At 45.6% G+C, this 13,190-nt stretch overlaps 2 protein-coding genes across 3 annotated transcripts in view; one reads left to right on the forward strand and one right to left on the reverse strand.

The window, feature by feature from the left end:
- Positions 1-12,575, reverse strand: part of KIAA0556 (KIAA0556 ortholog) — a 148,412-nt gene extending 135,837 nt beyond the window's left edge. For both annotated transcript variants that reach the window (XM_012732019.1, XM_012732018.1), the window contains exon 1: positions 12,561-12,575. In XM_012732019.1, coding sequence (XP_012587473.1) covers positions 12,561-12,567 — 7 coding nt within the window. In that variant the 5' untranslated portion in view covers positions 12,568-12,575. The remainder of the gene's footprint in view (positions 1-12,560) is intronic.
- Positions 12,576-12,803: 228 nt separating this feature from the next.
- GTF3C1 (general transcription factor IIIC, polypeptide 1, alpha 220kDa) overlaps positions 12,804-13,190 on the forward strand; it is a 49,721-nt gene continuing 49,334 nt past the window's right edge. The window contains exon 1 of the mRNA XM_012731645.1: positions 12,804-13,063. Within this exon, the coding sequence (XP_012587099.1) occupies positions 12,843-13,063 (221 nt within the window). The 5' untranslated portion in view covers positions 12,804-12,842. The remainder of the gene's footprint in view (positions 13,064-13,190) is intronic.

The following is a 13,190-nucleotide window of genomic DNA, read 5'->3' on the forward strand; positions in this document are numbered from 1 at the left end:
AAAAAAAAAATCCACCCAGAAGGCCCAAGCACAAGAGTGATTCTCAACCTATTTTTATATTATTTTTGAATAACTTATTTGGATCTAGTTCTTATTCAAGAAACTGAACTCTAAATATTAAATGTCCAAAAGACTGATTCCAATTTTTATAAAATATATCAGCAACACATAGGCCCCGGAGAACAGTCTGTCGAAGGGAGATGGAAAACCTTCTGTGAATCCCGAGACTCTGAAGCAGCTAGAAGGAAAACACTGTATTTTTGGATGATAAATTGCCTTCTTTTAAGAGATTAATCTGTAAAGCATGAGAGATAAGAATGAAATGATGACAAAATGTAGTTTCTGGAAATTGAAACAACAGTTTTTTAGCGAAGTCAATAGGCTATAGGGAACATGTTCATTTATTGGAAGGCAGTTTTTATGAAATGGCTAGACAAAATGAGAAAGGAAAAAAATCAAAACAGTTGCCCGGAATTCATGTTTTCCTAGTACTTAGTGGGTACCTACTTCTGTGAGTTCTTTCCTGGGTGATAGCTCTTGGGATTTCTAATCAGGTTCGATAATAAAGTCATATGGCTCAGAGAAGCAAAGTTACTTGCTCTAGGTCACACAGCAAAGAAGAGGAAGAGCTTGGGTTAGCAACCAGTCAGCCTAGGTACTGACAGGTCCTTTGCTACACCCAGTGCCTGCTTGCACCCCATCCAAGCCCAGGAACTGGGAGTACCCCACTGTCAGGACCACTTCCACTCTCACGCCCTTTCAACGCCAATCCTGCTTTCTGGAGGTTGACTCTGGTTTTAACTATCTCCCCTGTGAAGACACCAGCAGTGGAACAAGGGGGAAGGCTGGCGAGGGCACCCCGCCCAGCCTAAACGGGGTGGGGGGGCACCAGCCTAACAAGGGAATGGTAATTTGGCTCTAGCTGGACGGGGCCAATTTGGTTTGCCTTTGATTTTTCCAGAGAAGCCCAGTTTTCTGTGAATCTTATAATTTGTAAATGTTGACAAGTACATGCAATGTTTTGCTTAAAGCTTTGTAAGGCCCAAAGAGAGAGGCTTCTAGTTTTCAACCTAATAGGTAACTATACAGAAGGTGGGGCAATCTCCCATTCCTCCCATTATTTATCTTAAAGCCATGGTCCCTCTTTATTTTCAGGGCAGGGGCCTCTTTAAGGCCATCTCAGCACAGAAATCTATTAGCCAGAGAACATGACCAGGTAAACGCCAACTCTGGACATCCTCTCCCCACCTAACTGGCCAGGTGCGTCTCCAGGCAGGTTCTGAGCCTTTAGGTGACATTCTGTCTTTGGAAAGCCCACTCATCCTTTGCATTTTCTTTGTAACCCAAATTCCCAGGGCCCGGTTACTGCCAAATTACCTGAGGTAAACAAGCCATGCTAAGATCCTCTTTTCCTTCCCAAACACAAATAGCAGCTGGCAGCTAGAAATGGGTATTTATAATCTACACACCGTTAGGTGCATTTTCTTGGTCTAGAAATGCTTAGCCATGTACTCTTCAGCTGGCTTCGTAACTAGATGAGAGCCTGGGGACACACTGCTGTGCCTGAGAGGGGACCATGGGGCACGGAGGAAGTCATCTTGTACCCCTCTGGGTTCAAGGTGGGCAAACAATCAAACAAGCATCGGACAGGCTGATAAGAGAAAATGGCTGAAGGAGGTTTAATAATAACAGGCAGACCTTCTGGATACTTGGGAGAGACCAGGTAAAACCCATTAACTGGGTTTTCCTCAAGATGCCATCTTGAGTCATGTTGCTAAGACATGGAAGGCTGAGGTGGCGATGGGAAGGCCAGTGAGGGGTATTACCAGGGAAGTCACGGCCAATAAAGCTAAGACATTATACAGATTGAAGTCCTGCCTTCTCCACTGTCCAGTGTTAAGATGCGGTACTCCCCAGGACCTTGAGAGAGAAGCCCTCAAGAGACAGTGTCTCTTCTACACAAGTGAATGCCTTTCACCGGAGGTAAACTGCTCCCAGCCACCAGAGTCCCACCTGTGAAATAAATGTCTTGCCAGAAAGACATAGTTTGAGGTGCGAGATTTCTGCTCCCCTGACAGTAGGTTTGGTTCTCCTGTTTAGGAACCCCGAGTCCAAATCTCACTTCTCCCATTCACTCAGGTTAAGATGGTGTCTGTGAAGCGGAACCTAGAGCACAGCAGGTACTTAGAGGCAATTGTTCCCTTACCAATAAAGGGCTGACTGAGCCTCAATCTCAGGGAATTCTGTGGAACTCTGGGGCCCTGACACCCCCTGACTCTGTTCCTTCCTCTCCATCCTCCTCTGCGAGCCCTGGAGGTTTCCTGGAGCCACCTACCAGGTCTCCCACCTCCACGATCGCTGGGTTTCCCCCACTGCAGCCATCTAAAAATAAGACCACATACCTGCTTGACTCCCCAGCATGACCACCGTTGCCAGCTGACCAGGCCCTATGAGACTGGCCCAAAAGACTCCACCTCCTCCCCTTGCTGATAGTGACCATCTCTGCCAGCCTTTCTCCTAGATTCCTTCCTGCCTTGGGGTCTCCATCCTCTTCCCCTGGGTCTTTCCCAAACTGGTTCCTTCTTATCAAACAGATCAAAGCCAACCTTCTCAAAGTAGACTTGCCTTTAGCATCCTCACAACCCATTTTAACCTGCATACAAGAACCTCCCCCAGAGGTTCAGGGGGTGAGAGGATTCACCAGAGACAGAGTGGGGAGCAGAACAAGCAGATCGACTGAAATACACTGCTGAGGGGAGTAGCAGGTGGGTCGGTCAGAAGAGGTTCAGGGATCAAACTCATGCTGCAGTGGCTGCAGACAGTTTCATAGTGCTGCATTTTAACCTGCTGCTCCAGCAGGAAGGGCCCTGATTTTTTCCTTTAAGTGTTTGTGGTCTGTCTCCCCACCCAGTCCCCCAATAAAGTTCAGTTTCTTGGAGACCTCAGTATTTTTTTTATCACTGAATTTCTCACATTTGAAACAGTGCCTGGAATGGAATAGGCATCAGTAGATACTTCTGGAGTTGATGAATGAGTGATTGACCACATTTCTGAATGGATGCTAGAAGGTAGAAGGAAGCATGAGTGTGAACCTCTGTGAAGACTTCATCATCTCACACTGTATTTTCCTGACCCTTTTCCCAGTTCTTTCTCGAATGGAGAAATGAAATATGACAAAGTGTGTTGAATACACCAGTGGAGATAATTGGAAAATATTGATTTTTTTTTCTTTTGAAATAGTGAAGATAAGTAAATGCCACACTTCTGTAATCTAATCAGTGGTCTGTGTGACAACTTGCTTCCCAGGCTAAAATGTCCTTGGCCTACCTCCCCCACACCCCACAATCTCTCAAACCCATTCCACTGCAATGGTACCTCAACCTTACCCTCTCATCACACTTCTCCATAGGAAACAAGTGAGGATATTGCATTTGTGAAAATTTGCACAAATTTGCAAATTTAATTTGCATCCAAATTAAAGTGTCTTTGAGTATTTGTATCACCCCCCTCCACCATAATCTGCCAAATTGCCTGGGGAAACACGGAAAAGGTGTAATGCAACCCCTTGGAGTTCTCAGGACAAAGAACAATCCTTCCTCTGATGTGCTGGGCTAAGATGCATGAATTCATTTGGTCTCACAGTGGCCCTATGGGAAGGACATATTATTAATATCATTTTACAACACAGGAGCCTAGACACTAACAGATGAAGTAACTAAGCTCTTTGAGGTTGCAGGACTGGGGAGAGGAGTCATCGGGATTTGAACCCCTCAGTCCGAACCACGAGATCTAAGCCTGCCTCTCCCCTCCAGAATAGGAAGACTGGGGTGGAGGGGACCACCCAGGATGAGAGGGGGGAATCTAACCCTCTGCCTTGTTATTTTCTGGTTCCCATCTATGGGCTAAAGAAGCCGTCTCAAAGGAGCCCAGAAGCAGAATCTTCCATTGGGCTGCATCAGGAGGAGGCTTTGTGGTGGTGAACTAGGCCTTGGCCTTCCACTGCTGGGCTGCCATCAGTGGGCACATAATCCCCATGCTTCAGCCTCTGCACCTGACACATGTCAGTGCTCAGACTGTGTCCAAAATCACACTCTGGCTGCATCCATCCCTCGATATTTATCTGGTCTCTATAATGTTAAAAATGTTTTTTTTAGTCAATAGTTAAAACTTAGGAGATTTCACATTTCAAAATCCTGAGTTCTGAATTCTTTTGAAAAACGGAAAGTTCTGGCAACACAGGGCCCACTTTCCTGCCTGGCAGCTGTTGTCAGAAGCTGAGGACAGTGATCCTTCCAGGTGGCGTGGTGCCTTCTGGCTCTGAAACACATCAGGCTCTCCAAAACAGGATCCTGGGCTACATGTGCGAAGTCCTCTCCAGTTCTAAACTTCTGTAGCTTTAGGTGAGTCCATAAAGCTTATCCAAGTATCTAAATAGCTTGGGACTTTGAACAGGAAACAGACACATCGTACATCATAAGTTCACTTAGAGTTGAGGTGTCACAGTAAGGGCAGAGGCCTGGGGTGTGTGACCCAGACATCTGTGGTCCCCGACCCAGACATCTGTGGTCCCCCAACTTCCTGCCAGGTGCTGCAGTCACTCACAGGTTTCTTATCCCCAAAGGACAGCTTACATCAGAGGCTGTCTGCAGGGCCTCTATCAGGAAGGGCAGTCAATGGGCTCCAAAACAAGGCAGGAGGCAGGAGTGACAGTGACTTTGCTGAGATAGGAAATGGTGGAAAGGCAGAAGCGCTAGCTAAAAAGCAGAGGGAAAATAAAAGAGGCTGCAGAAGCAGTGTTGCAGAAGTAGCTAGGACAGGGCATGCTGCCTAGACAGGGGCGAGCCACTCCAAGGGACAGTATGTAGAGGAACCATGTGTCCACAGAGAAAGAGGAGCCAGCCGAGGTTTCTGGAAGCTTGGCTGCTTCATGGAGACCAGTCAGCAATTCACTAAGGAGCTAACCGGTTCAACTCCTTTCTGGTTTTAAGGTCAGCCTAGCAAATGCTAATGGGTACCTCCTTGTGCCTTGTGCCAGTTCTTGTGCCAAGCACTGGGCATACAAAGGAACAAAAGTGGCTCTCTGCCCTTGATGGGGGTGAGGGCATGGAGTGCAGTGCTGGATAGGGCACCTTGCAGGAGAGGCAAGGGGCTCTGGGAGTCCACTGTGCTAGGCGAATTAATTCACATGCCCAGGCCCTGCCCAGGGCACAGTGTAGAAAGAAGGGCTCTGTGGCACTGAGCACAGGGGGTTGAGGACTATGTCGTGCTCAGGAAGTGGCTAGCTGCCTGAGGTGGCTCAGGCAAGGGTTGAAATCTCAGACACCTGCAGGGTCAGGTCAAGTCTCAGTGCAAGAGGTGAGCACTTGATGATTGGGCCATCAGCCAGGACAGCCCAAACAGCTAAAACAAGTCCAAGATCAAAGGGGTAGCTGGCAACTGTCCAGGGCTGGAGGACCAGGACTATGGTGGGAAGCCTTTCAAATCGGTGGGGTAAAGTTTCCTTTTGTTAGTGGGAAAGGATGTCCTGAGTGAACTCTACAGATACAGATTTTGTGGGCTCCACCTCCACCCCCACCCCAGACACCGGAACTACAAATCCCATCACTACCAAAGGGAGGATTGCTGGGGCCTGAGGATGGAGTTGGGCAGCCAGGTTGGATATCAAACCAGACATATGGGCTTTGAGGGTCTCTTGACTCTTGCCAGTTTTCAGCATGCTATTCAGGTTGCATGACCAACTTCTCTCTCTCTCTCTTTTTCCCTCAGTTGTTCATTTCCCTTTCTCTTATAAATAAACTCATTATTAAAATTTTTTTGTGTGTGCCTGCAGCTGAATCTTATTATAAATGCCTTCAAGTACACAGGTGAGGATCCAGTCAGGCAACCCAATTCACATTTGGGTTGCCCTATATGAAGAGACTAAGAAGTCCAGGCTTTTCTGGAAAATTGCTATTTTGGATATATGGGAACACACATGTATGGACCTCATTCAATCCAATATAAAATCTCTGGGAATGAATGCATGGGCGTCTAAAGATGAGGCTGGAAACCCACAAACTAGCCCAGGTCAGGGTGCTGTTTCCTCAGCTATATCCTTGACGTGTGGCTGCAGTTGTTAAGGCTACATGGTTGTTAACATTAAAACTTTAAAGCTACAAGGTCAGCTGTAGAAAATCTCACGGGGGTTGGTGGGGGGGAGGTTAGTCCAGTGCCATCAAGGCCAGACTATTATTCTCACATAAAGTGCTTTGTAAATAGCTCCAATACCCCCTCCAAGCAACTACATTGATCCTCAAAAATCCTCTTCCCATTCCTGACTTGAAAACAGAAGTGGAATCACAAGGCCAAATCCTGGTGGGGCTGAGAAGGCAGCCAAAGGTGGCGCTTTTTTTTTTTTTTTAAGATTTATTTATTCATACAGAACTGGGGTACAGGCCAGAGATGTGGAGGGTGAGAGAATTCACCAGAGACAGAGGAGCAGAACAGGCAGATCAACCAAGTACAGCAGGTGGGTCAGGAGAGGTCTGCCACGCCATGTGGTCACCTCTGGGGCGGGGATGGAACTCATGCGGAAGTGGCTTAAGCTTCTTAGTGGAGTGTTTTAACCAGCTGCACCACCAGGGAGGGCCCCAAAGGTGGTGCTTTTTAAGCTGTGTTTATGCTTCTACTATTTTTAGCCTAAAAAGTAGACTCATTCCTCAGGTGTGGGAACTTGCCCGGCACTGACAGGGACAGGGTAGAGTCAAGTCTGATGACATCTCCAGTGCAGTCCTGACTCAACTGATTGCTGGAGCTGCTACCTACTAGCTGGGTGGTGTCAAATGGGCACAATTACAGCACCAAACTGAGCTATCTCAAGATTCAAACGAATCCTTTATATCAAAAGGTGGCAAACTTTTCTTGTGAAGGGTCAGATAGTAAATATTTCTGTCTTGGTGGGCTGTAGGATCCTGTCACAACCAGTCAACTCCACTACTAGCATGAACACAGATTGCTTGTGTGCATTTGTATGCAAATAGGTAGAGCTGTGCTCCAATAAAACTTTATTGACAAAAGCAGGCAGTGGGCCAGAATGCTTTGGGAAAGAGGAAACCTTTACAAATGTTATCTTACAGGGACACCTCAGAATGTGGGAATGTGGTTATCTGTTGTGGTCGGCTTTCTCATCAGACTATGAAATTCTTAAGGGTATAGAGTTTATTCCCCCCTCCTTTTTTTCTTTTCCCCCAGAGTAAAACTGGAAAAACAAACAGCACGGCTTGGCACAGAATCCACAGGGATTTTTCAAAATTGTCCAATTTAATATTATGCAAGGCTGCAGATTCAAGTGCCTTCAGGGCCCAGGCAGAACAGATGCCCTGAGGGGAACCAGTCAGGTAGGTGCTGTAGAAGGGAAAGTTTCCACTCAGCTCTGACTGTGAGGGAACAGTGCCATGCAGAATTCTGATTTGGTGTTAATAGACTTTATTGATTTTTGAAAGAAAATACCATAATCAGATATTTATGAGAAACCTCCCAATTTTTCAATCTTGACAAGTTATTCCAGAGTTAAAAAACAAAACACCATGGGCCAAATAAAGCCAGGGGCTCTAATACATAACCTGGGATGTGAAAAACTCGTTTTCAAATCCACTGCCTCTCTATTTTAAGGAGAAATTTTAAAATGCGCAGGTTAAGTTTCAAGAATACGTGAACAAACTCCCTTCACCTGGATTCAATCTTACTCATCTTGTATCCCTGGATTCCAGTGCACTGAAGCACTGGAAAGCTGCGGCAATGGCCAAGTTCCTGGAAGTAAAAGCATGGGGTGGGATGAGTGATGGAGAACACCAAGAGAAAATAAATGAACCAGAGGGAAGGATGGTGCAAAGAGGGAAGGAAAACAGAACTGACACAGACACTGCATGGACTGTACATTTATTTTGCCTGCTGAACGTGGCCTTGTTTTGCTTTATTTTATTGAATGCTTTTTTCTTGGCTTATTTTAAGTAGGAAGAGAAGCAGACACATCACTAGGAGTCCAGCACAAGCATGTGACAGAAGAGACCAGACACATGGACAACATCCGTTCAGCATGACCTTGCTAATTCAACTGTCACTCGTTTTGCAATTTGGGATTATTTAGATAAGTGTGGCTAAATTTCATCTTGGTGTTATTAATTCTTTGAGAAGGTTTGCTAAGCAAATGAATAGTATAAACGGGAAGTGTTAAATATTTGCTCTGGGGGTAGCAAAAGCAAATGAACAGCTTTAAATCCTTTCTAATTATACTGATGTGCTGAACTTTTGCCTAATTATTATGTTCCTCAGAAACTAAGTTGGCTATTTTTTCTAATCATCTCATATTTTAAAAGCACTGGGGGAAATTCGACTTTCACAGAAAGGTGAACCTTTTCATAGGCAGAAGACTCTCACATTGCCAATGTACCTTCATTAAAATAAAAATGTCAAATATAGGCTTCTCTTTTAAACAAAGAGTGAGCTAATTACAAAAGTTATTATTTGCTAGAGATTGCCATCAGCTTCCCTTCTGCATCTTCTGCATCCATCAGCAGTGTGGATGGAGTGTGCCCATTTGCAAAAAATGACAGCTCTAGCTACCACGTGGGAGCACTTTTTTAAATGCCAGATTTGGTGTTCAGTGCCCATGCATAGTCTCATTGTGTGCACAAAAATGCATATCCAAACAAAGCCAGGTAAGCTTCATCATCGCTTCTGACTTATTCATAGAACGACAGAAGCTCTGAGAGGTGAGAGTGTACCACAGAGATTAAAGTGCAGGGATATATGTCCTGCCCCCAGCCCATAGCAGTGACTCTGCCAAGCTGCCTTACAGAGCCAGAGAGGACCTGCTCAAGGTCAAGACCAAAAGGCCAGGAAAAATATCATGAAAAGCTAAGTCATGTGGACATGCAGAATACACCAAACTACAACCCAGTTGGGGGATATTCGGAAGGCAGTTATGCTTTTGTAAGTTCACAGAGTAAACATCTTTCTAAAAGGAGGGGCTCGCCGTATCTAGTTAGAATCACCTTCTTCAAAGTGTACTTTAAACTATCATTCATGCCCATAAAATTGCGTGTAAATTTAAAAATGTGATGGAGGGTCCTCCCTGGTGGCGCAATGGGTTAGGACACAGCACTGCAAGCCAGCCGCAGCCATTTCAATGCCAGTTCAATTCAGGCCTGAAGGTGATCCACATGGCGCGGCAGACCTCTCCTGACCCGCCCGCTGCTCCCCTCAGCAGTGTACTTCGTCGATCTGCCTGTTCTGCTCCCAACTCTATCTCTGGTGAATTCTCTTACCACCCCTGCACCTCTGACCTGTACCCCAATTCTGTATGCATAAATAAATAAATCTTTAAAAAAAAAAGGATTAAAAATAATGTGATGGGGCCCTCCCTCATGGCACAGCAGGTTGGAGCGCTGCACTGTGAAGCTAAGCCAAAGCATGGCCGCTTCAGTGCGAGTTCAATCCCCGGCCCCAGAGGTGACCCATAAGACTTCTCCTGTCTCCCCACTGCTCTCCTCAGCAGTGTACTTTGTCAATCTGCCCGTTCTGCTCCCCAATGAATCCTTGCACCTCATTGTCCTTGCACCTTTGGCCTGGACCCCATTTCTGTATGCATATATAAATAACATATTTTTTTAAAATGTGATGGAGTAAGGAATCCTTTAAGTGCTAGATCTATTCTTAGGGTAAACATGTTCTTAAAGAGAGCAATTTTTTCCTTTCTTTAACCAGTGTGAGAAGGAACATGCATGATCCTCCACTGGACTGTGTGTCGTAATGCTCTAGGGCGCTGAGATGAAAACAATTACAAGTTGATGAAGCATGTTGCTTGAAAATGGTCTAGAAATGTTTCTCAAAATGTGTTCCACAGACCTAGGAGGAGGGGCCCACAGGACCACACAATTTTCATCATAATTCTAACTCATTTTCACTGTGTTGATATTTGCACCAATGATGCAAAAGCAACAGAGTGTGGTAAAAAGTGATTGTGACCTGATTGACTGTGGCCGTGGCAGCAAGCTGTACTTGTCACTGTGTTCTTTATTGCTTTGTAATCACAATAAAGCAAACAAAAAAGTAAATTTCACTTAAGAATGTCCTAATGGAACAAAAATAAATTTTACTAACTTTCAACCTATGAGTGCACGTCTTTTTAACATTTATGAATATAGGGAATACGCACAAAACCCTTCCACAAGCCATTGCTTTCCTCTAAGAACAATGCTGGATCCCAGAATACATTTGTGTGATTGTATGAGTTGCAAACTGAACTAACCGGTTTACTATACAGAATGCCATTTTTACTGGACTAAGTAACAGACCATCTCTTGTATTTGGCAGACTTTTTTTTTTTTTCCCAAAAGAAACAAACCCTCAGGGAAACAAATGATAGTATTTGCTGCCAATGGTAAAGTTGAAACTTTCCAATGAAAGCAATTAGAAAAATTGTTTCCACTGCCTTGAATTTAATAGTTTCTCAATGCTCAAACACTTTCTTTAAAAAAGGAGGTAGGTAGTCACATTAGCCAATATGATTTTTAAAAATATAGTGTAAATAACATTTCAAAGGTCCGTATTTGGAAGATTTGCATAACTCAATGAACCAACATTTTCAAGTGACCAACAGTCTCAGTTTACTCATTTGTAAAATGGGATAATAAAATACACAATTGGGGCCACCCTGGTAGAGTGGGGGTTAAGTCTCAACTCTTATCACTGCTGTGGCCTGAATTAGATCTCTTGCCAGGGAGCTAACCTACATATAGTGCAGCAGACCTCTTCTGACTTTCCTGCTGCTCCCCTAAGCAGTTTATTTCAGTAGATCTGCTTGCTCTGCTCCCCACTCTATCTCTGGTGAATCTTCTTACCACTTGCACCTCTGGCCTATACCCCAATTCTTCTATGACCAAATAAATCTTTAAAAAATAATCCAATACACAATCAAAATAGAAAAATGGATTTTAAAGTACAAAAATACAAAATTCAATATGATTTCGTATGCCACACTGTAACTAATCTTTAAGAACTGGCATCCTATCGAAGAAAAATGTCTACAGTTATCTGGAAAGCCTATTAATAAAATATGCCCCATTCCAATTATATATCCATGTGAGGCCATATTTTCCTCATATACATTAGTTAAAATAACAACACAATAACTTGATCGCTGAAGCAGAATAAGAAATTACCTATCATTTACTGAACTGGACAATAAAAAGATTTGATGTAATGTGACACAATGCCACTCTTCTACTGACTTTCTGTGTGGAAGACACGAAGCTGTTTTTCATTTAAAATATTATTGTGCTCAGAAGTCATAGGTTACCATCCTCACATAAATTGGTAAATGGATGTTTTTAAATTTTCTCAGCTTTAATTTCTGCTATGGTAAGATCATTGAGATAACATACATGAACAAAGTTCTCTTAAGGTAAGAAACTAAAAGGTTTAGAGACCGAAAGGTTTCAGAACTGTTGTCTAGTCCTAATAGTACACTGACCTTATCATAGGACAAGCTGGCAAGTGTCATTTTATAGTACCTCTGAAGTCCAACGGGCAGGCGTCTTTTAAGCACATGACCGACTGTTTGTTCATTTAAAAAATTTTTTTCCATCCCACATTTAAGTGGATTTCACAAAGGAATGAATTCCCCGGAAGCAAGGGACAGCGGTGAAATAAGGAAAATGTCCTACATTCTAGAATGGAGCTCCTACCAGTCTCTCTGGACATTAATTTTCCCATTTACAAAATGAGAAGGAAAAAAAGTAACCTATTTTAGATTGCTTTCAATTATCAACTCTGTTCTCTAGGGATCCCTAAATGGTGACTACGGGCCTATACCTGGCCTTCAAAGTATTTTGTGAAGAGCCTCATGAAAAAAAACTAATCAGAGTTGAGTGAGAAGTTTCTATTTCAGAAGGGGAACTGGTTTTCAATCACAGTCCACACATAAATGTATTTATTTGCAAGCTATACAATGAGGGGCGTTTAACTAACCCTTCCAAATGTCAAACTCCGCACTTCAACTCCAGAAACAGTGTCTGTGTTCCTCGTTCACTCTGCTAGTAGCTGGCTCTTTGACTTTAGGAAAGTTAACTTCTCTTAGTATCAGTTTACTCATTTGTAAAATAGAATAATAATACTGCCCGAAAAGGGTAGTTCCCCCCACCCCCACCACCCTTTACGAACTCCCTTTTGCCAGTGGCTTATTCTCACACCAACCTTCAGATCCCACAAATTCCGTATCCCGGAACACGCAAGCTCCTCCTCAAACTTCCATTTCTCCCTTCTCACCCCAAACCCTTGTACTGCGTCCCCCGGTTTCCTGCACGACCCAACTCTGCACAGTGGCCAAATCACTGACCACTCCCCCCAACCACTGCTCCCCGTTGCCGGACCGTGAGGGCTCCCTTTCCTCAACCCGGGGACCACCTTGGGTCGGGCAGTGGTGGTCCAGGGGTCTGCAGCTAGGTTTCCGCCCAGTGGAGGTCTCAGGAGGGATGAGAGAATAACTGCCCGGTCTCCCGAAGGGGCCCACGGACACTCACCGTCCATCCCTAGAGGCGGCGGTTCCGGGTGCTCGAACCGGAAGCGGCCTGGCACTGTTTGCAGTTCCCCTGGTTACTGCAGGCTTCCGGACCAATGGCGGCGGAGCGCCGGATTGAGCCCGCCCCCGAGGGGACGGGCGTCACCTCGGCCAGCTGAAACTCCTCCTCCCACGGCCCCGTCGGACCCGCCTCCTTGGCTATTCATTACTGCGCAGGCGCGTTGGGCCGGGGTCCTCGGCGGCCTGGTGCGCAGGCGCCCGGACGGTGCCGCTTGATCCAGCAATGGACGCGCTGGAGTCGTTGTTGGACGAGGTGGCCCTGGAGGGCCTGGATGGCCTGTGTCTGCCCGCGCTGTGGAGCCGCCTGGAGACTCGAGTGCCGCCCTTCCCCCTGCCTCTGGAGCCTTACACGCAGGAGTTTCTGTGGCGGGCCCTTGCCACGCATCCGGGCATCAGCTTTTATGAAGAACCGCGAGAAAGACCCGACCTCCAGCTCCTGGACCGGTCAGCGGCCTGGCCTTCCGGGCGGGCGGGCACAGAGCCCCGGGCCCGATCGAGCTAGGAGGGGGTCGGGTTCTGACGGAAGGGGCCCGGGGAAAAGGCGTAGATCCGAGTGTGATTGGGGTGGGGG

Source organism: Condylura cristata, unplaced genomic scaffold, assembly GCF_000260355.1.
Source record: "Condylura cristata isolate star-nosed mole 26May11 unplaced genomic scaffold, ConCri1.0 scaffold00032, whole genome shotgun sequence".
In the NCBI taxonomy this organism is placed as follows: domain Eukaryota; kingdom Metazoa; phylum Chordata; class Mammalia; order Eulipotyphla; family Talpidae; genus Condylura; species Condylura cristata.